The sequence below is a fragment of the Dicentrarchus labrax genome, unplaced genomic scaffold (genome assembly GCF_905237075.1).
Source record: "Dicentrarchus labrax unplaced genomic scaffold, dlabrax2021, whole genome shotgun sequence".
Lineage (NCBI taxonomy): Eukaryota > Metazoa > Chordata > Actinopteri > Moronidae > Dicentrarchus > Dicentrarchus labrax.
The window spans coordinates 7,217,305-7,241,029 of NW_026136720.1; the positions used below are offsets into that span (position 1 = coordinate 7,217,305).

A 23,725-nucleotide genomic window follows, 5' to 3' on the forward strand; every position below is an offset into this window, starting at 1 on the left:
TCCCCACACAACAAAGGGGGTTTCCTATTTTAAGTAAGATCAAATGGGAAGTCTGACTGGAAGGCATGTTCTCCATGTAAGTTCCTTAAATATACCTGCAACCCCCACAAGACTCAGAATAGCACAACTAAACCACACATCCTCCCACCGAGTGTCATAAAATTAGCCTCCTGTGAGCCTCTTGTCTAACAGTAGACCTAGTTCTGTCTTCTTCGTGTCCTCTTAGACACAGTAGTTACAGTTTTTGATTTTAGGCAAGGTAGATATTTTTAGATGTCTTAAATGTTAAAAATTTCAGTGACAGTCAGTGTGTTACAAGGATACTTCTCCCGTTTCCTTGTCCTAGACAACAGTTGTAACAGCTTGGTGGAGCTGTGACCATCACATTTTCCCTCCTATTTGTTGTTGATGATAATGACCGTGGTTGGAAAGAACATAATTATCATCTGCTGCTTTTTCATTTTTTAAGGGTGTTTCTTAGAAATAGTTCTAGTAGCGTTTTACAAGATGTTGTGACAGTAGATGAGAAACTACATGGTGTTTCTTTTACAGGAATAATAAAGGCATTTGAAAAGATGGATGTTGTTCTGCAGTAGAGGAGGCAGTGGTTGAAATGCACTGCACATAAGCAAATCGAACAAATGTCTGCACATCTTGCTTGTGTGTGCGTATCCCCACTCTCCCCATTGTACCATTTACAGTACATTGCAGTATGCATTGGTTACACACATAGTGTACTTGGCGACATCCAATTGGTGTGTATATAGGTCATATGGCCATCCATTAGTCCTGTCGTCACTGGAGACGGTGGGGTTAACAGGGTTGGGGGTGCTGAAAGGAGGACAGATGGAGTGATGGAAGGATGGAGGGAGTGTCTGGACTTAATCTGTGCCATCATATTAGCAACAGCTGGCTTGATTCTGGCTGTCAGTATTACAATGCTCTGACACTCTCACACTCACACACAAGCTGAGCACATACTTCACTGTACATATGTAGACACACCCAATGTCTCCTTTTGAGACGTAATTGAGATTCTGATTGTGGGTATTGTTCTGTGATCAAGAATGGGATACTTCTATACATTATATCCCTACTTTATTTGTCCCATGTCCTACGTCAGAGACTAAATGTGTGTCGGTGTGTTCTCAAATGCCGTTGCATTTTTAAAAAATCCAGCAAAGTGCATCAGTCAGGGCAGAAGTTTTTGAATTATTAATATGCATAAAATCATCTCATAGCTCCTGGCAGTGCCATAGCAAATGGCAGTGTGTTAGCTGAAGATGTGTAACCAAAATGTCCTAAATTTTTGTGGATTACAGACCCTTTCTATATTGCCACCATTATTGCCACTACTGCCAGCATGAGGAGGGCCACGACTAAAATAAAGGGTGGGTTTTAACCTTAAGTAGGCCAACCAAACATTGTGCCTTTTATCTCTCCCACTCATCCTCTGAAGAAACTGTCAGGCTTTTTTTTATGTTTGCTCATCCTCATGGGAACACAGCACACACCGATGTGGCAGGCAGGTAGGTGATGATAGAATGATGAACTCTTGTACTGACAGTGTACTTAAGCTCACAGTCAGTATCCTGTTGTCGTGGGCGTGACATGGAGTCGTGAGGAAAGATGTAGCACAGACGGACGGTGCCAAGTTGATGGTAATTGCCCCAATGTAGACTAATAAGTTATATACTCATTATTCACATTTTCTGCAGATTCGTATCATATTCTTGTTACCCGGAAGACAATCTACCACGGTTGGTACCAGTCTGTGGCCCCGGGGGTTGAAAATGAGAGCTGTAGATAATTGGCAACCACAAGCAGTTACCAAGGTTTATTGCAGATGGCCATAGCTAAGTTGTTGATAAGAGATGAAGAGCTTTACTGTTCTCTTGCTCTGATTCTATCTATATAATGTGTGGTGTGTATTTTCTTCTTCTTCTTTTAAGACAATCATTTCAAACTTCACTTGGAATACCTTTTTAAAGTCCTATGAGGCTGTGTGTTTTTACTGAGATGCCAAGAGATGTGGGATACTGATAAAGCAACAGAAAATTCCAGTGTGTGAAGCCAAACGGTGCCATCAAATAAACATCTTGTTTTGTCTCAGAGACTCAAAGACTGGTTATACTTAAAATTATTTTTTTGAGGGGGATTTTCAGCTAAATTTGATATTGAAATATGTTCTGACTCTTAGTGTGTGTATGTGTGTTTGGCTCCAGAGAGACATAGGGGGAATGACATCAGGGACAGAGGGTGAAGGGCCACCATTAGCGCTAAATCAGGGAACATCTCCATATGACATTTCCCGCCTTAAATAGCAGCAGGGTTGACAGATTGGGTTTCTGTGTATAATTTAGAATAACTGGACATTTTGTAAAACAAAAGAGCAACTTTCTTTTTAGTGTGAACAGTGTGGAAAAAAAACAACTTTTAATTAAAATGTATTTTTATTAAAAACTGTTTCAAGTTTACAATCACAAACTATATACACGGCATACTTTTCTGTTTCCGCTGTCAGCAGACAATACAAGTATAAAACTGTGATTTGATTGCAGCTAAAAATACTGTTAACCCACGGAAGCTGTGCTGCATTCAGGCTGCTGATCTAATGACTATTTTATGTTCGTGAAATCAACATTAGTTCAAGATGATGACGTGTGTATTTTGTCATTGGCTATATGCTATTGATTTGTATTGAAAATGAGCAATTAGCGACAGTGTTGAAAGTGAGTCACTGGTGCTTCCAGATTTATCCACTGGTTGTTTTTGAAAGCACAGTTTTAGGCTGCGAAACATTGTGACAGTGTGAGGATGAAAGACCGAAAATGGACAGGAAAAGATGCGTTTTTAAATTTAGCTGTGTTAGTGTAGAAATATTCTGCTGCCAAGAGCCCAGCATGATACCATGCTCCCACTGCTCCACCGTGCTGTGTATGTGTAGTCAATCAATTGAGTAAACAGTCTCTCTGCAGAATACAGTGTAGTATTTAGCTTGTGGATTTGAATAATGTGGAACTGCTAGAACTTGCCTCTCCACTAAACCTGGATCTGTGGAGCATAATTTAAACTGTAACTTCTTTCCTGATACAACCAACGTTACTATTAACCACTAAATCGCAGCCCAGCCTTGTGTGTCCCAGAGAGAGAGAGAGAGAGACTGAGGTTTATGCTCGTTAGATCAGTCAAGCATAATAATAATATACACGTTAGAACATGTCAACATGTTCCTTAACAGACACCTCTCTGTTTTCCCTCCCTCCTCCTCCCACTTGGTGTAATGATTACTAAAAGCGAGCATACCCCATGTGACAGCAAGGCAAGAGCTTTCACCTCGACAAGGTAACTGGGGGTCAGATGCTTTTGTTGTTGTCGTTTTATCTGTTCTTCTTCTCCTAGTTCAAGGTTAATGTTTGACACAGGAATGTCAGTTATTGAATGGCCTGGTGCTGCGACCTCACTGCTTACTATCGCTGTGCAAATATTAGCCTAGCACCTGTGTAGTATGGCAGTGGCAGTTGACGTTAATGTTAGCCTAGCCTGGTATACTTTAGGCACTGTGTACAGTGAGTTGTGAGGGTTGAGGTTTAGCACGATTGCATGTTGTGTTTAGTATTAATAGAAGGTCAGTCAAAGGGTAGAATGACTGCTTAGAGCAAGCAGAATAGTGCTTGAATTTCTCCGTGGTCTCTGTTTGGATAAGATAATCTCATATTTTCTCCTTTGTCAATATATAATCCAGTGTGAAAAACTGAGCCAATTCACTGAGAAAGTCCTCCTATTTTATGGTTTCTCCTAGCCAGGTCACACCAGTGTCACTAAAGACCTTCATTTCCAACTTGTTATTTATATTCATAATATTGGTCCCACTGATATATCTGAATGTCCTTTTGCTGTTGATGTCCAGTTATGTTTCCACTCACAGTAGTACCTTCTCTGTTACACACACTGTCTGTTCTTACCTCTGTACAGGCCAGCGCTGAACCTCTTAACCTTAGAGGAAACAGTAGCCACATGTTTTGATTTATATTTAGACATGAAAACACATCAGTGTGTTAGTTTTCAATTAGGCTCTTTTGTCTTAAAGGGTCCAGTGTGTAACATTTAGGAGGATCTATTGGCAGAAATTAAATACAATATTAATAGGCATGTGTTCATTAGTGTATAATCCACTGGAAATAAGAATGGTTGTGTTATCGTTACCTTAGACTGCAGCTGTTTTCATCTACAGAGGGAGCAAGTCCTTTTCTCTGGAGTCCACCATGTTGAACCGTCATGTTTCTACAGTAGCCCAGAATGGACAAACCAAACACATTTGTTGTGCCTACCAAATTTTCTCCTACACTTTTGAAACGCAATGGTGTGGTGAGGGGTTGTAATATGTTAATGCATATCATTATTCCAACAAAGCAATTAAAGCTGCTGTGAGTACCTTTTTAGAGAATATGACCTTTTTTCATATTTGTTTTCTTTCACTATATGCTGATATTAGCACATGAGAGAGACAATCTCAGATTCCACTGGCTCCTCCAAGTGCTCCTAATGGCATTTGTCCACCAGAGCTGAACGAAAACAACCAATCAGAGCCAAGAAACATAGTTGATTGTCATAAAATACAGATGCTGTGGGACCTGGGAATAAGATTTCAAGCCACTAACACAAAGCGTTACCTACTGCAGCTTTAATACTGGTTATAGTTTGAATTTACAAGACAGACCACCTTTGATTTAGTAAGACTGTAACTCACACCACAACTGTTGGTGTGTGTGTGTGGTCTGCGTGCTCATGTATGTGTGTTCGTGAGTTATGTGCACTAAATGCGACCTGCTCTGCCACTGCTGCTGCTTGGATTGGCTAGTTGGAGAGGAGCATTTCTCTCTCCTTTGGCACTCCATCATGTGCATGTGTAATCCTCCCTCCAGTCTGTATCAACAAGGAAGGCACACACACACACACACACACACACACACGGTCACGTATGCACAGCCACACACTTACGTCATTTACCACACAAGCACTATTGGAATGGCCTCGGTATATGCTCAACTGACAGGCCCACACACAACACAAACACATTAAGCACGCGTGGATTCCACGCCCATGCCCAGTCTAGACTGCCTACTGTGCTCATACACACAGTCTTTCGCACAACAAACCCCACCCTGCAGCTGTGATTGGTTCGTCCAGTCGGCCTGCATGTCTGCCCACATCTTGACCCTCCTTAGGGCTTGTACTGTAAGTGGTATTAATTCTCTGTGTGTGACTGTCCTGGCACAGTTTGGCAGCCTATTGTTGTTTACTGTTGTGTAAGGCTTAAGCTTCATGCTCTTTTCCATGCAGCCGGCACCGCACTCAGGGTTCAGCACTGTACTACAGATGCACACATGCACCACAGCAACGAAATGCTATTTATAGACTTGTCCCACAAGGACAAATAAGGCTCCTTTTTTTGGGAAGAATGAATTTACATCTTCACACTCATATCTTGATCGTTCATTGCTGCCTCTTTGAAAGGACAAAGGAACAGAGTGCAGGAGGAAGAAATGCACTGACGAGATTTCAAGATCAGAATGAGAAGGGAGTTAGGAGGTTGAGAGAATGAGTCACAGAGGCAGGGTAGAAAACGGAGGGAAGCAGGGAGTGGTGTGATGAGTATACGGATGTGAGTGTTCTCGTGTATTTTTAATATGTATGTGTGTACTTGTAGAAGGAGGATACAGTTAAACCGCCAAGGGCTCCTCCAGCACTACATGTGGTTTCCAATTTCTAATTTAAGCCATTATCAACCCATAGGTTTTCCTTCTGCCACTTACCAGTATGGATGCTTTGACATACTGTATTTGCCTCATGCACCAGTGTAATTACAGTTGAATAATGTGGTAGAGTTAAAAGATGAATCAGTCTGTGAAAACGTTCTATGAATGAATTTTATGTAACACGCTGCTCTTGGATGTCGTAATTGAGGGCTTGTAGGCGAGACTGCTCTGTAGGCTGGAAGTCAGAGGGTCTTGTCTACTGTATGTTTGTGCACTGAAAGTAAACAAATGGGATTATATTGATCTGAGCAGTGCACAGTGTGGCTGCCCAGACAGACCCAGGTGGTAACAGCTACGCTCCATTTACCTCTGTGTTTTACCGTCAGCTCCGATTTGCTATGATCAGCTCGCCACCCATTTGAACAAGCGTAACGATCTGTCTGAAACAGCTGTGACCCTCAGCGGTTGTTAATGACGCTATGAATAGTTTGCAACTTGTCAATAGATACAGAGCTCAGTAGAGGAGAAAACAAGGCATAAGAGAGTGGGGAAAACAGGTATAGACAGGTTAAGTGCTACGTCATTGTGTCTCTGGGTATCAAAGAGAGAAAAACATGTCTGTCATTAGCCGCACACGGATTCACAAGAGACTTAAAGCCTTGACACAGTTCCGTCTCTGCACACGCAGACTTGTGTACAGTATGTAAATGCCCGGTTTCTTGTATGTGTGTGCTTGTTTTTGTCTCCTTTATGTGGGCATGGTGGCCTAACAGTATGACTAATATACTCACCACTGTGAGTTAACAACAGCTCAATGACAGAATGAAGCTGCATAGCCATAGACTGATCCTGCGCCACATTTGCAGTAACTACATTTGTCCCCTTTTATGTGCAGAGATGTGCGTCTCATTAGTAGATGGGATCCTTGTGTATATTATGGAAGAAGCAGCATTTTGTGGGGTGAAGCAATTTGTGGACTGAAGTTTTTTGATGCAGGCTGACAGGGAGGAGTAGTAGTGGTAATGGGGGTGTGGGTCGTCTTGGACAGTGGGTCTCTGTGACCAGAGCAACTGAGCTTAGTTGGAGATGCTATCTGTCACATACACTGACAATGTGCAGTCGGAACCGCTTGTCACTGCCATGCACAGTGCTATTATGTGGCCAGGCTGACATGTCCTGGTACAGTAGGTCTTTGTTAGTGTTAGAGAGGAGAGAAAGGGTGGTAGTCCAGACAGACAGTGAGGATGGAGTTTAAGAGCTCAGAGTCAGTGACACAGGGAGGGACAACAAGTAAGATCATATTCAAAAGAAGACGTGCTACAAAGACAAGATGGGTCACTTGATTTGTTTCAAAATTCTAATATTAAAATAATAAATGCTTGCATGCAATGATCTTTAAAGTTTTGTTCTAATCAGAATTTTATTATATCTTCTTGTGTTTCCTCCTTCCTTTCCAATTCTTCCCCTCCCTCTTTTCTTCCTTCTGCACTTCTCCCCCCGCAGAGAACGAGCAGGTTGTCAGGATGAAGGAGGAGAATTTGTTCCATCGGAGGTTTTCTCTGTGCCCCAATGCCACCTCCCCACCCAAAATTGACCCCCGTGCCCTCACCCGGAACCTGTCTTACGGAGGAGACGATGACCTCTACAACCTCAGCCCAGGTAAAAGGCCAAGAGATCAAAGCTGACAAATGAAAAGTGAATATGACAAAGTACAATATTTAAGTGACATGTGTTCTGTGAAATGATGCCATACTGTGCTGTACTGTACTTATTCTATACAAATCAACAAACCTCAGCTACTGCTTATGAGCTGCTTTTGGGGCTGCCATGCTTTAATTGTCTGTCAGCTATTTTTTTTTCTTCTTCACCGAGTTCATTTGTATGTGACTGTGTGTTGTGGGTTCCCACCAGGCAGTGAGACAGACAGGAACGGTCTCTCCATGCTGAGTAATGAACTTAGTCCTGCCCAATCACCAGGCAGCAAGGTAAGAACACAGTTCCTGATTGGGCAGCTCCTCAACAGTTCACTCTAACTGACACATTCAGTGAGCAGCTTGCCTTTTGTATTCTGTTACAATTTATTTTCTTCTGATTGCTTGCAATATTAGCAACCTCAAACATCCCGATTTTAAAGTAGACAAATCTACAATTGTTGAGCCCTTGTTTTTAGAGGAAGTCAAGTAATATCAGGGCATTTTATGTGTCATGAAAAATGCAAGATTGTGATTTACACCTTGTTTCAAACATTCAGTTCATCTGAAAATGGAAACCAGATATATTAGTTTTTAGGTAAATCAGCACAAAAAACATTTTTAAGTCACCAATGTAGTAAAGTCATATAAAAGCTCTGGGATTTTTATATGTCAGTGCCATGGTGGGAACTGTGTCTTAGCACTACAAGCCATTTATTTGGCAACCCAGACCTTTTGTGGTCCTGGTGCTGCCTCTCTTTCTTAAGTTGTATTAGTCTAAACAATCTGTCTCCATTCTTCACTAATACTAATTAGGATTGATAAGTAAACGTCTCCAATGGCAACCGGGTAATCTCATCTTGTCTCGTCTTCTCTTGTTGCTCTGCCTCGCCTCGCAATATTGCCTATTTATATGTGGAATAATTCACAGGCGCAGCTGCATCCCTGGCCTTTTGCCCTTTCTTCTATCCCGAAAGCCCTTATGAGACAAAAGGAGTCTGAGCACAGCCTTCTCCTTGCATGCACAGGGCTGTAATAGTGTACTACGCTTTAAGAAGGGCTTCTTTTAACACAAATAGATAAGACTAAAAACTTGCGTGGGCTAACCAAATAATATTGTGAGTCATATTGGTTTAGTGCATACAGAAGAAGTGGTTATGTAATTACATACCGCAGTGAAATCACAGCATAAATTACCACTGAGACTCTAATCTCTACCTACTGATCAGAGGAGACCATCAAACAGTCCGTGCCCTTCGCTGTCTAACCAAGGAAGCCAGTGGGTTTTAGGTCACAAAGCTAGAACTGACTGCCTGCAAAGTTGCCTTCCTGATTGAAAGGGCCACCAACCTGCTTCATACACATTTGTGGCATATGTGCTACGTGGCAAAGGGAGCAAATAAACAATGTGGTGTTCATAATGCAAGCAAGTCAAGTTGGTTAACTCCTGTGGCAGTGCATCACAAGAGTTTACTGTGTGTTGTTTGTTTAATATGGCTGCACTATTATTTTCTAACATATGAATTTAACAGTTAATTTAAAATGCTGTTATGATTGTTAATAAATTATAAATCTAGATTTGATAAGAAATGGAACAATTTTTTAGTACTTTCAAAATGTTGGACTAATTTAAACTTTTACAAGCTAATATTTTACAGTCGGTTCATTTTTATAAACTAAACCCTCTACAGAAGTTGTAACAGTAGTTATAACAGTGTTTTTTTTTTTCTTGAGTTTAAATCTCCCTCCTCTTCATCCTCACTGACTGCCTCCCTTCCTCTTCCAGTCTGAGTCCAGGATGTTCAATGGTGTTGAAAAGGAGTGTCCCTCCCCCACAGAGAAGCTGGCTCGGAAGGAGTCTCTCAAGGTACACATCACCTGCATGAGACAGTATTCAGCATTATTATGCAATTAGATATATCATAAATAATTCATATAAATAATACATAATTTTAGCATCCTAGTATCTCTGTCAGTCCAAACATAGACGAGCCGTTTTGGAACCTTTTGAAATGTCTTTTAATTATGTGTTAGATGTGCAGCCTTTTGTATGTTTTAAATTATAAACAATAAATCATGTGAATGATAACCAAAGACAACAGGTAACGGCATGATTGCGAACATACGTTTGACTCTGCTTCCACCTAGTGTTTGTGCTCTCAGATCAGTCCTCTGACCAGTAAAAGTGATGACTCATTCGTGTTTCCTGTGTTTTTTTCACAGGTCCAAAAGCAGAATTACAGGCAAGAAAAGAAACGGGCAGCTAAAGAACTGTTTAGCGCACTAAAGGATCCCAGTGTTGTCATCATGTCCAACTGGCTGAAGGTGTGGGAATTTTTCTATATTAGACTGTGCTGCTACAGTGACACCCAGAATAATGATATCACTGCAGTCACACTGACAACAAGATATTCATCTGAGCATTTGTCATTTGCACCATTGTAGTTTATTCTAATGTGTAATTCTAAAAGAAAAACATAAAAAATACCCAAATTCCCTCCCATCTCATCATCCTTTGTCCTTCTTTAGATCCGTGGCTCTTTAAAGAGTTGGACCAAGCTGTGGTGTGCCCTAAAGCCTGGAGTTCTTTTGATCTATAAGACCCCCAAAACGGACCACTGGGTGGGCACCATCCTGCTCAGTGCATGCAAGCTGATCGAAAGACCTTCCAAGAAGGACGGCTTCTGCTTCAAGCTCTACCACCCACTGGATAAATCCATCTGGGCCGTCAAGGTCAGACATGTTTGTTAGCTCACTGGCATTTTTATAAACCCAGTAATAACAGATGAATAATAGATGCTAAGGAAGACTTCAGTGATCATAGTGAAACTAAGATCTAAATAAAACGATTTACTCAATAACGGCGTGATTTTATACTTTTATTAATAATAAATATTGACCACTTATTAAGTCTGATTCAATTTTATGCTTATACAAACAATGATAAAAGTCAAGACTGGAGTTTTTAATAAAAATGTTTAGTTGTACTGCAAGATTAAAACAAATTTTAGTTCAATCTTTAATTTGATTTAATTTCAGCTAATGTTTAAACGTGTATTGACGCTTAGTTTTGTCAGTGCTGTTTTCTTTAGTTTTTATTTTTAAGTGATAATTATCCTTTTCAGTGCTCCATTCTGCTCACAGCCCTTAAGAGAGCAATTTGTTTCTGTTGGTACAACATGAATACAGTGTGACTCACTGTTTCATCCATATGCTCAGGGTCCCAAAGGAGAGAACGTTGGCTCCATCACACAGCCTCTACCTAGCAACTACCTGATCTTCAGAGCAGCATCTGAGTCTGACGGTGAGGTTTATGTGTGGTTGTTGATTATTTTTACGAGCAAAATTCACTGAAGGCACTGCCTGCCATCTCTAAAATGTGTCCGTCTCTAGGTCGGTGCTGGATGGATGCCTTGGAGCTGGCTCTCAGCTGCTCCAGTCTCTATAAGCTGACAGCCAAAGCAGGGAGAGAAGCAGATATCAGCACGTCTTCAGAGTCCTCCCATATACTCCACCTGCTGCAGTCTACCGCCCTCAGTGATACAGAGCTGCTACAGTAAGCAATACAGCTGCATACACTGAGAGCCTTTCAGATTTGATTTATCACCATCTTACATTTATTAGTTGTTGTTATTGGATGATGTATGCTTCCTGTAATCACACTCCAAGTTGTCTTGCGCTTGCCAGTTCACGCACAAGACTGTTGGCATTTCTACCAAACACATTTATGCTGTCTTATGTATGCAGTAGTCAGAAGATCCCAGATGGTAGGGTACTAAAATACAGTCTCTGTGATTTCTAGCAATCAATTTAGAAGAACAGCTAAAGAAACATGGACTCTCTAAGATTTTCATTCCTAAATGCAAAAGACAAGGTTAGCTGTGTTAGTGTGGTAGGGTGCACCATTCTATTCATGCAGTGTCAGAAAATGTAACGTTAAATGTAATGCTATGAACAGTGTACATTGTATGCTACCACTTTTACATTTGATCTGAAAACTGCATACTGGAATAGATATCAATAGAAAGATGGCATGAAGGAAAAAAAGATAATAATAATAAAGATATATACAGTTAGTATATGCCTACTATATGTCTCAATTGAATAGAATTGAATAGAAGGTTAGTTAGAAACCTTTCAAACCTTGACATGCAAAACAGTCCTGATAAATGGACTGGAAAAAAGAAGTACATTAGACCCAGACGAACTAAACTGTATCAAATTACGTTTTAACAGCACTTAGCTACATTCTCTAAAGCAAAAAGCCATTTTCAGCCTTATAACCTCAAAGGCACAACTGTGACTGTATCTGAGCTTGTGCTCCACTGTGGCCACTCTGCCTGTTGTAGATCATATACCCTTGAAAATCAATTACCCTGCAAATGGAATCTAAATTGAGTGTGCTTATGCAAAAATATGTCTGTCACAATTTCATTTTGTTTTATTAGTGAAGCTTAGTGATATGTATCATTCATGCTATGCCATGCTATACCTGTATGTATATACATTATGTCTGTGACGCATAGAGACAGGAGCAAGGACCTGAAGGGAAAGTAGCTGTGTTTTTTGTGGTGTGTCATTTTTCATTGATGAATTGTGGTGTATAATTACATGACATGAGCAGTATGACGTGTTTCTCCTGTGCTGGAACAGTGTGAGCATAGTGTGATGTTTTGCTTGATGTTTTTCTGCATTTGAATATTGGACACAGTAAACCTCTGGCAGTCACCTTTGTTTTGTTGAGTATATAAAATAGCACCTTGTCAAACTGGTAACAAATCTGCTTCGCAGGGGACCCTTGACAGAGTATTTATTATAGTGAGATTATTAGAGTGTGTCCTGTTTTCTAAACAGTAATTTGTTGTCAAAGAAACTGCTGAGGGTTTTAGAGCCTTATTAAATCAAATCTTACATTGTGTCGACATTTTACATTGAATACAGCTTCATGAGTTTTAAATTAAAATACAGATTGTGAAACAGTAGACTAAAGAGGAAAATGAAGTAAGTAGTTGTTTCTCAGCAGCTGCAGACTGTGACTGTTCTGAACTCTGAACATGTAACCAAATTAATGTGATGGGAATTATAGGGGGAAACAATTTGTGTGTGTTGTGTGTGCACGCGCTCCAGTTTGGCAGTCCATTAACTGTTGTGTAACAAGAGAAACCTCTAAAACTACCAGCCACACTCTCAGCTCTTTTTATGGGAAATCACACCCTGTTTTGCATCTGCAGTGATTGCATTATTATTTCATAAATATTTAACAGCCTCTGTCTGCATTTCAGTTTGTCTTTTTACATTCTTTATACATGTTGTTATTTATCCATTATCGTTGTTTTCCTCTTGAAAGCATTGCAGTTTACTGTTTACGTCCTACATTAGACATCCCTTTCCTCCCCACCCCCCTCCTCCCTTTCCCTTCCCTGATGGCTGAACCCTCCCTCTGGCCATCCATACCAGCTCCCCCTCCTCTCCTGCTCCTCTCCCCAACCAATCACAGCAGCCCGTACGATCACATGACTGACAGAGGAGCAGGAAGATAGACTAGAGTGTGAACCATACACCGCCCATAAAGAGACGGCAGCAACACAGCCGTTGCCAGCCCGCAAACAAACACACACACACACACACACACACACACTGGCACACAGACAGAAATATGGAAGTCCACATTCAGGAAGCAGGCGTGCTGGAGCCAGGGAAACAAAACTGCACCTTTTAGTCACTTGATTGAAAACATATTTACGCACACACAGGGGAGGAGATAAGGACAGACTGTGCCTGTGTTTGGATTTACTGGTAACATCACCGATGCTGTTTTGATTCCTGAGGAAGAGTTTGTCTGTATGCTGTATGTCTGTGAGGTAAGGAAATCTGCCTGTGTTCCAGGGCGTGTTTGGGTTAATAAGTAACATTGCTGTTTGGTTAGTGAATCTCAGGTTGTGCAGGAATGTGACTCTTCTGGTCTGTCAAGCCCTCGGGCATTTTGAAAATTGAACTCCCTTCCATTGTTGTTGGGCAAATAAGCAGTTTGCTTGTTTTCTGTGACCATAATCCCTTAACTGAATGTGGTTTTGAAAGCATATGACACACTGCTTCTTCCACCGTTGTAATGTTTGTCTGTGTGGAGGATTTGTGAAATATCTGACTTAAAACCTCAGCATGCATATGATTAAGACCTGCTTTCATTTTTGTGTGTGTTTGTTTGTGTGTCCTTCTGAGTGTGACTGAATATGCTTTTGGACGTGTGCACCCACAAGAGCACTCAAACGTCCACTATCTGATTTGTAAAATGGCTGTGGGATTGGAGCCACGGTGTTCCTTTTTTAATTATCAATTTCACCCTCCCTTCTCTCTTCCCCTCTCGCACTCTCGCCTCTCCTTTCTTTGGCCATTTAGAAGCTGATGCGTGACTTTCTTCTCTCTGTTCCCTTTTTTCAACTTTGTTTTGGTTGTTAGAGGGCTGACAGAGCTTAAGTCTTGGTTTGATGTGTCCAATACTGGAAAATTCCACACTGGGAAAATGATAAATCAGACAGATACAGACTGCCTGTGTCTATGTCTATGTCTGTGTCTGTGTCTGTGTGTGCGCTTACATGTATAGGCATACAATACAAACATGTTTGTGTCCCCTGATTGTAGCCAGTCACATTCAGACCACGTGAATGAGAGGTGGAAAATGAAGGAGGATAAGGATGATGAGGTGCTGAAGTCTGGTTGTCCTGGCAACCAGACGTGTCAGATTTACTAAACCCATCCAGACCCTTCAGGTCAGCCAGGATTGTATGGTGGATGGTCTCTAACGCAGTGGGCTTACTCATCATAGCCATGAGCCAGGAGGAGGATACCATAGAACATCACATGTTCAATACGTCTATAAAGTCCACTCAGAGCCTTGAGGGTTCATCGCAGTACATGTCTGTTTTTCTCAGTCGTCTGCACCGTGTTGGATTGCCTGAATTGAAGAGGCAATCATCAAAGCTTTGGCAGTACTGAAGTAAAATTAAGATGTTTGCAATGTCATGTGACATTACTCATCTTGAAAGCCTAATTGTGGTCATTAAAACTTCCTCAAGCTTCCATACTCAATTAGATTATCCCTGTGTAATGACTTGCTGACATTATGTGAGCCACATATGATACCACTTCAGATCTATTAAGATACAGCCATAAATCAAAAGATCAGCACACACATTTTAAGAGAGGAAGCACCTAATTAAATCCTGTGATTATTTTTCATCTGTAATTTATGACATCATTTTCAGAATATGTTTGACTGGACATGCGGTAGCAAATAAAAGGCTTAAAAATCAGGGTTGCTTAAAATAGTTCTAACCTTGGGTTTCACTTCTCTGTTAGGTTAAATGACACTGTGCTGCTGGGCAATCACCACATGGAGCATGACGGGTTTTCAGACAAATCTGAGCGCGAGGCTCATGATGACTGGGACACTACTGCCAATGAGATTGGTGGAAGGCTGACAGAGGAAAGCGACATGGACCAATCAGACGAGCTGTCCTCTGGGCCACAGGCCACAGCCTATGTAGAGCAGAGCACAGAGGAAATGGCTGAGGTGAGGTGCTGAGTTGTCACAGCATTAATGTGGGGAGATCTACCTTGTTTTGTTGGAATTACAGTTTCTTCACAGCAGTTTTATGTTCAAAACGGAAGCAAGAAAATGTAAATACATCTTCACTGTTTTAAAGTATTCTATTGTGTTCTTAAATCCCAGTTTCTTATATTCTCTCTCATACGCTCTCCTAACCTCGCTCATGTGCTCTCGTGTCTGTGTGTGTTACTTAAGGTTGGGGAGGCGTCCCAGGTGGAGACTGTATCAGAGGAGAACAAGGGTCTGATTTGGGGCCTGCTGAAACAGTTACGGCCAGGCATGGACCTGTCCAAGGTGGTGCTACCCACCTTCATCCTGGAGCCACGCTCTTTCCTGGACAAGCTTTCTGACTATTACTACCACGCGGATCTGCTATCACAGTCAGTAACTTAAAGTCACTATACTCTGTATTATATCTGTATGCTCTTCTGGTCATAATTATGTCTTAATTTCACCATATTTCCCGCCACAGAGCTGCACTGGAGGAGAGTGCATATGGTCGGATCAAGCAGGTGTTGAGATGGTACTTGTCTGGCTTCTACAAGAAGCCTAAGGTGAGATTTGTTTACCACTATACCATATGGCTCATTGTTATCATCGTATACAAATAAAGGACAACACCTGTTTTGGATAAAGATAAATGATATGTAGACAGCTATACTGTATTTAGATCTCTTCAAAGGGCAAGTTAAAGCATACAGATACTCAGCAAAAACAAAATAACAAGAGACTTCTGTTTCAAATAAATGACTATTTTTACATTAAATACAGTAAACATAACCAGTAACCAGAGAATTCAGCCGTTTTATGATTGCCAAAGCTTGCAGCTGAGTAAAAGCTCTGTTAGTGAGCATTCCTCTGTGTTTTTCAGTCTCTCACACACACTCCTTTCAGGCTCTTAGAAGTAGTTGTTTTGCAAGAACTGGAAGATTTTCTCCGAGTGTTAGCATTTTTCAGACTTTTCTTTTTTGGGTTCACCATCCTCTGACATGACGTTCTGTGACACTGTATTTCTGGCTGCTTGACAAATGACTCCATGTCCTGGATCTGTTTGTGCAGTAGAAAATGTCAGGAGACACTTCCCACTTGTTTCCTCTCGTTAGGAATTTATTTCAACAGTGGCTGCAAAACAGCCACCATGAGCCAGCAGATAATGCCTGTAGATTAAACTGGGCTTATTCAGCATTTTTTTTAGCTGACCTAGGAGGAGACGCACTGGAGATGGATGGGAAGAAACATTTTAACCTATCATTATTAGAACATCTCCAGGACTGCCTGTCTGCAGTGTTGTGAATTAGTGGTAATGTGCTCCATGCTGATGCTTATTATCGGTGACTTTTTAAATCTCATTGGTGAGGCCAGTTTGGCTTAGTGATCATCTGCAATGTCTTTGGTCCTCAGCACCAGTTATTGGTTAAGTGTTAAGAAACTGTAATCTTACCCAAGTGTGACTAAAGAGCATCAAACTATTTCCACATTCGACTTCTTCAATGTGTAACATTTATTAGGAAATGCTGGCAGAAATTGAATATAACATTCATAGGTTTGTTTTCATTAGTGTATAATGACCTGAAAATAAAAATAATTGTTTTTGTTACTTTATAATGAGCCGTTTTATCTTTTATCGTCATGTTAAACCACTACGTTTTTTACACACTCGTCCTTTAAGAGATAAAATGTGTTTGTGTTAGAAGATGATGCTAGTTGACGATACTAGATGAAGATCATACTAACACTGTTGTATGTGTTTGCACATTCCAGGGTCTGAAGAAGCCTTACAACCCAATCCTGGGGGAAACATTTCGCTGCTGCTGGCTTCATCCTCAAACCAACAGCTGCACTTTCTACATAGCTGAACAGGTTAAAGCAGACTGATAAAATGTGTGAATGCATGATTGGACACGATTCATCCCTTGTGTGAGATATTTTGCACAATTTGGCAAACAAGCAGGGCACACACCTGTGAAATTCAGCAAGTGTAAAATGAATATGTGCCAGAGGGTATCTGACACCTCTTTTTCTCTCTCACCTGCTCAAATGTCTCTCTCTCTTTCCTCTGCCAGGTGTCCCACCATCCGCCCATCTCTGCCTTTTATGTCTGCAATAGGAAGGATGGTTTTTCTATCAGTGGGAGCATCCTGGCCAAGTCCAAGTTCTATGGTACACAGCATACAATGTGTAATCAGCATACACCAATACACACACACACACACACACACACACATATATAAAGTCAGTCCCCATTTTGATCCCTTTGTCCATGCATGTGGAGATTCTCACTCTTGCTTTCAGTACAAGGAAAATTGAACCCTGTCCCTTTCTGTTGTAGGTAACTCTCTGTCAGCTATTCTGGATGGCAAAGCCAGGCTGCTGTTTATGAGCAGGGGTGAGGAGTATGTCATCACCATGCCCTACGCTCACTGCAAAGGTAACATAGATCTACAGTAAATGCTAATGACCATCACCACTAATTAATCTGTCCATGTCCTTGTTGCCATGTTAACATTGGCAGTGGGTTTCCATAATCTGCTTAATACTGCATCATCTCTTTGGTAAAAAAAACTATTGTGTAGACTATTGTTTACTACCATATGTTGTTTAAACACTCTATGAGGAGATAAAAGGTAATTTTAGCTTAATGCTGTTATGATAATAGCAGTTAAATTTTGTTAATTAAAGGTTGAAAAGTCACCATCACTGTCCCCTTAAATACTGTTGGATCCATTTGCTAGTTAAATACATGGTTAGAATAGTATTGTAGATTATACCAATCCATTGTATGGATGATGTTGTAAATAAAAACAAGAACACACACTGTGACAGACGTGAACTACACTATATATTACAGAAAGGACTGGATTGGATGATCTTCAGTTGTCCAAGCCACCCGACGGTGTCTAGGGTGCAGATAGGATATTGTGAGTGAGTGAATGAATGAATGCATGACGTTCATTGTGGACTCCTGTGAAATTCTCAACAATTTAGGATTTTAAAAGCGGAGCTCAGTTTAATAGGTGGAATTCACAAGAATACTCCGCTAATGGAACAATTCAAGTTCTTACACATCAACTGAACATGCATATTTCGTTGTTCCTGCCTCACCCAACTGACCTTGGCTATTTGTTGCCAAGCTCCTCAGTTTAACAACCACTGCTCTAGGTTAACACACAAACCCATCTACCATGGATACAATGAATCTGTCTACTGTGACAAATCATTTGTTGGCTGTAACTTTAGCAGCCGTCTGTAGTAGCCAATATGTCTAAGCTACTGTAAATCAAATAGCACTCTGCTCTGAACATGAAATCTCACGTGGCAGTCGGCCAAAAATTAGAGATGGATGATGGGTGGACCTTAAGTCAGGTCGAATTTCTTTTTATTCTCCGAGTGTACAAGGGCATGTTGTAAATTATCGTCTTTATCTTGTCTCACAGTCCAGTCAAGGAATGCGCTCACTAAGAGTGCCTAGATCATAAATTATATTCCTGGCCGTACATGAACACGGGGAATGGTCTGATTTATCACTGGATTTTCTGCAGGATTTTATTGTTCTTCTCGTCTACATTCTGGTCATTGATTTGCTGTTGATCTGATGCTGTAATACTGTGCCTGTGCCTCCTGTAGGTATCCTGTACGGCACTATGACACTAGAGCTGGGTGGGAAGGTTACCATTGAGTGTGAGAAAACCAAATGTTTCACAGAGCTGGAGTTCAAACTCAAGGTATATTTTTACACATTAGTAATGTTTGTAAATGTACGTTGACTAGTTATTTTACATTGCTTGACTAGTCAGCAATTAATACTTTTCATTCTGAGGTGTCAGCAGTTTTAGTAAAAGTGTTACACTTTGTTCACTGCAGCCTTTCCTTGGAGGCGCATGCTCTGTAAATCAGATCAGCGGGAAGATCTCTGTGGGAGACGAGCTGCTGGCCACCGTTGATGGACACTGGGTGAGAGCTTTTATCCCTCTGTCTCTGCCTGTTGCCTCAATCTTCCTCTTAAGTTCATCCCTTGGCATCCCTCTCTGCCACTTCAACTCAGTATTCAGTCATTTTCTTTAGTAATTAGAGGCAGAATTTGGTCATTAGAGGTTCAGGACCAGCAAGAAGAGGAACCTATTTAGAGGGGTCCCATAGTGGGCTGAAGTGTCTCTGGAAATAGTTGGTAAAAAGTATAAATACTTACCAGAGTTACCTCACCAGGAAGGAGATAAGGTAATTGAGAGGTCTGTATGATGAATTGGCTTTGATCGATGGGACTGAACATTTTGTTGCCTTTCTGTTGTGTTCAGGACAGTGAGGTGTTCATTCACGAGAAACATTCGGGACAGCAGGAGACGTTGTGGAACCCGAGCCCAGACATTCGCAGCAGCCGCCTCAAGAGACAAGTGGTCCAAATAGACCAGCAGGGAGAGTTTGAGTCTGAAAGGTAAAACAGATGTGCTTAACTTAATTCATATGTCAATCACTGTGTTCATTCAAAGTAAACAGGATTAAAGATCTTTCTTACAGCATACATTTTGCAGGTAAAATACAGTTGTAAGTAAAAACATTAATGTCATCCATTTAGGTTTGTCAGTATGTGAGCAAACATACCAGGGCTCTGGGACTGACACCTAAATGAAATGCACCCATTATTGATGTCGTTAGCTACAACTGTGCTTGATGAAATGTCTGCTGTGAGAGAGCTCTCTAATCCTAACCCTGCTGACTTCAATAACACACGTACAATATGTCTGCCTCATGCTCATTTAATTATAATGTTCTCCGGACAGACTGTGGCAGCATGTGACCAGTGCCATCATGGATCGGGACCAGCTGCGGGCCACCCAGGAGAAGTTTGTGCTGGAGGAAGCTCAGCGGAGAGAGTCCAGGGAGAGAGGAGACAAAGCCTGGACCTCACGACTTTTCCATCAGGACCCCGTCACCTCGGAGTGGACCTACAGGCACATGGAGTATGAACACACTCTCACACCGAACACATAAAACACAGGAAATGGTACACGTTGTTGTCAGTGTAACAAGGATTGAGCTGTAGAGGAAGGAGAGGGAAAACATGGAAATAATGACCTGTTCAGATTTATTCTATATACTCTTTGGTTGTTTTTTTGCCTTTCGGTTTTAACCTCTTCTTGTCATAAAAGCCCTTCTAGGGACGTGTTGCAAATTAACACACGCTATAAACACTATGCATCAGATAACTGTTCTCAGCCTGTCTATGTTTACTGTATCCATCCCTACCAAATAAGCCATAAACAAACAAACAAACAACATGGCATCCCTAGCTGAATATATTGTCCTGTTTTGCAGCACACAGCCGTGGGACCCCGAGCGCTGTCTGGTTCAGTTTGAGAAGGACGGAGTGATTCAGACGCACGAGAAAAGCCAGAGGCAACACAACGGACTCTCCTACAGCCACAGCTGGGCCAGCCAACAAAAGGTTAGCCAGATCAATCACAGTAGAGCTATATTGGTATATTATTGATGGATGTGTCATTGACATTTGACCACAAGCTGCACTGCTTCTCGTCAAGCCTGACTGCACCTGATGTTTTAGTGCTCCGAAATCACTGACAGGCATGATCAGCACCTTTCTTTCTTACTTGTTATCCGCTGCAGTGATGCCCAGACAGCTAAAACCTTTCTTTATTCGACTGTTGCATCAGCCAGCAGCTCACAGGCAATTTGTCTGCAGTGAAGTTTGAATAACTTATAGTGAGACTCCTCTGCCTCCTCTCAGGCTGAGTTGAATGGGAAACGCAGGAAGGCCAGCAGCCAGCCTTCCAGCTGCAGCCAGAACACTGAGAGCAGCAGCACCACACCAGAACCCACACACGAGTCCTCGGACAATGAAGGTGAGGCACGCACACACACACACACACACACACACACACACAAATAATAACAAAATCCTAATTTTAATGCTCTCATCTGCCATGTGCCTAGGGTTCTCCAACCAGTGTGCACGGTGCAATAAAGAGGTGAAGGACATTGCCATGATGGAGGCCTCCATCACATCAATACAGAAGACACAGCAGGACATCCAGAGGTGAAAATAACACACATTTGCACACACACATATTTGTAGAGGGAATTGGGTTTGTATAATGTCTTCACATGGACCTTGAATATGTTGTCACTTAAACATGTAAACATGTATAAGTTTAGGATAGCGGAAGACTTTTTTACATTTTATTCAAAAACAGCATTAGAATCATTCCTATCCACAAAAGGATGAATACTAAATGAGGTTCGGTACATTTGTAAAAATGTTGTTAAGTAGTTCATATCAGTTTCTTTTGTAAGAGGGTTGTTTTGCATTGGTTTATATGTTTTATTGTGATTAATGCACAGCATTGTTAAACACTTGTTCACCCTGACCCTTCTCTCTCCCTGTAGGAACCTGGTGGCTCTCAGTCGTCAGCTGACTCGTCAGAGGGCGACAGACGAAGGCGTGTCGTTAACAGGCCGTCACTGTCTCATCCTCTGCGTTCTGCTCCTCTCACAGCTCCTCCTCAACTACGTCTTCACCTGAGCACGCTCCACGGGGGAGGAGTTTCCCTCCTCTGGCACTGATCTGGCATCAGAGCCCTCCAAAAAAAGCACAGACACTAATCAGCAGATCAGGGCAGAGACCTCAGATCAGTGTTAGGAGGGCAACTTTGTCCCTTTTTGTTTCCTCTAGGAAGGGAGGAGCACAGACATTATAGCAATAAACACAGCCACAGCCACCGCCTGTCAGTCATCTGCAGAGAGGAACGGCACCCCCTAGTGTAGCCAGACTGAAACAGCACCGGCACCCACGCACTTTGGACAGGAAAGGAGGGATGAAAGACAAGCACGGCTACAAAAGAATTTTGAATAAAAAAGATAAAAATGTATGATGAATGATTTTACAAAAAGAAATGACAGAGAGGATGTTTCACCATTCCTTAGTGTCTTTTTATATTGCCCTGCAATACCGTCTATCTGTTAGTGTGCCTGTATGTGTGTTGTTCGTACCTACAGTACAGTAGGCCCTATGGGCGCAGGCAGATCACCGCTTGGACTTCTCCTACTTCCCTTCCACTCCAGATTTTTGGGCCTTAACGCTAAAGCCAAAAAGAAGAAGAGAAACACAACATATAAAAACGAAGGAATATCTTCCAACAGTGCAATTCTGTGTGTTTTGTATTGATGTACGCTCAAATACACTCTGTCTCATCTTTTAATGATGATGATTTTACCAAAACAGTATTTATAATCCGAAAGGACAAAGAGTACTTGTTTACAGGGAGCACTGTGTGTGTTTGTAGTGACACGTAGGAAGGAATGATAATGGGGACGAGGCAGGGCAGAGAGCCAAACAGAGTGTCTTTGTATTTGTGTGCCTGTAGTGCTGTAACAGAAGGGATAATAGCATAGCACTGCTTTGGTCTAGACCATGACACTAGTGTGTACAATCAGTTACATAGAGAGGCAGCGTGTAGAGGAAGGGACAGAGGGAACAAGTGGGGGGAAGAAAAACAAGAAAGATTCTTTGGCCTAATAGAAGTGGTTTGTGTGTGCATCTTGGTCCACACCACGTTCAAGTGACTGTTTTAAGATGTAAACACTTAATCAATTGTTTTGTTGTTTTTTTCTTTTAATCAATTTGTATATATTTGTCTGGATGTGTCTTTGTTTCAAAAAGAGATTTCAGAATGTATTTATTGGGTGATTAACCTTGACTTTCCTAATCTAATTCAGCTTGGAGGACGGAGACCAGGGGTGACAATCGCTCTCCCAGGGTTGTGTGGGTTTGTCACATTTTCTGTATATATGTGTGTGTGTGTGTGTGTGTGTATGTGTGTTTGTGTGTGTGCGTGAGGGAGCACGTGTGTGCGAGTAAGCCATTATGGTTGTGCTATAAAAAGCCAGATCTGTGATCTTGGCTTTTACTGGTTTTTAACCCTTGCATTTCAGTCTCCATTGCCAGTACTGATCTACCCAATGGGAGAGACTCAGCGAGCACAAAGAAGGAAGTCGACTCTTTGAATGCTTTTATTTACACCTTGATTTGTTTATTTGTTTCCTTATTTTTCTGTTTTCTACTCTACTGCCATGTTGTGGAGATTCTACATGCCAGATGTTTTTATCATATGGAACGAAACTACACAGAACATGATGTTGCCCAATGTTTTCATTCATACCTGTTGCATACTGTAGCACTACAGTAAAACCTTTTAACCCTGTCACTGCCTTTAACTCTCATTAATGTCTGTTATAATAGAAGGTTGTATCCACTGGGGTTCAAAACAACAAGAAATACTTCACTTACTACTAATCACAGAAGAAAATCATTCCCACTGTTGTCAAGTATTCTCCACTAGAGGGTGGTGTTGATGTGGGTAAAGTAAAGTCTCTAAACTGGTGCTGTTAACCAAAGAATATATCATATTTATTAAGTGATTTCCCTTTTACTTTAACTAGCCATAAGCAGAAGTCAAGTTGAGAAATCTTCCAGGTGTTGGGCACAAAGGAAAGAAAATGTCAGAGTAGACTAAACAAGAGGGCAACCACAGGTGTCAGTCTTTCCATAAGTACAATACAGATTCCTTTCAGTAGCCGACACATACGACTTAACATCGTGGGTGGCAACATTTCTGTGCAAACTGCATGAGAATTGAGATGAGTGGTTGACACAGTAA

General features: G+C 41.4%; 1 protein-coding gene across 13 annotated transcripts in view; it reads left to right on the forward strand.

The window, feature by feature from the left end:
• osbpl5 (oxysterol binding protein-like 5) overlaps window positions 1–23,269 on the forward strand; it is a 47,537-nt gene extending 24,268 nt beyond the window's left edge. For 7 of the 13 annotated variants that reach the window (XM_051381768.1, XM_051381765.1, XM_051381767.1 and 4 more), the window contains 21 exons: window positions 7,263–7,418; window positions 7,671–7,744; window positions 9,237–9,317; window positions 9,674–9,775; window positions 9,980–10,183; window positions 10,670–10,754; window positions 10,844–11,006; window positions 14,807–15,020; window positions 15,252–15,436; window positions 15,529–15,610; window positions 16,818–16,916; window positions 17,120–17,216; window positions 17,386–17,484; window positions 18,681–18,778; window positions 18,918–19,007; window positions 19,349–19,485; window positions 19,832–20,011; window positions 20,367–20,496; window positions 20,797–20,911; window positions 21,003–21,105; window positions 21,456–23,269. In XM_051381768.1, coding sequence (XP_051237728.1) covers window positions 7,283–7,418; window positions 7,671–7,744; window positions 9,237–9,317; window positions 9,674–9,775; window positions 9,980–10,183; window positions 10,670–10,754; window positions 10,844–11,006; window positions 14,807–15,020; window positions 15,252–15,436; window positions 15,529–15,610; window positions 16,818–16,916; window positions 17,120–17,216; window positions 17,386–17,484; window positions 18,681–18,778; window positions 18,918–19,007; window positions 19,349–19,485; window positions 19,832–20,011; window positions 20,367–20,496; window positions 20,797–20,911; window positions 21,003–21,105; window positions 21,456–21,591 — 2,610 coding nt within the window. In that variant the 5' untranslated portion in view covers window positions 7,263–7,282 and the 3' untranslated portion in view covers window positions 21,592–23,269. Of the gene's footprint in view, window positions 1–3,325; window positions 3,346–7,262; window positions 7,419–7,670; window positions 7,745–9,236; window positions 9,318–9,673; window positions 9,776–9,979; window positions 10,184–10,669; window positions 10,755–10,843; window positions 11,007–14,806; window positions 15,021–15,251; window positions 15,437–15,528; window positions 15,611–16,817; window positions 16,917–17,119; window positions 17,217–17,385; window positions 17,485–18,680; window positions 18,779–18,917; window positions 19,008–19,348; window positions 19,486–19,831; window positions 20,012–20,366; window positions 20,497–20,796; window positions 20,912–21,002; window positions 21,106–21,455 lie in introns of those variants that run through there. The other 6 variants (XM_051381774.1, XM_051381775.1, XM_051381773.1 and 3 more) reach the window with 3 other exon arrangements.
• The last annotated feature ends 456 nt before the right edge of the window (window positions 23,270–23,725 follow it).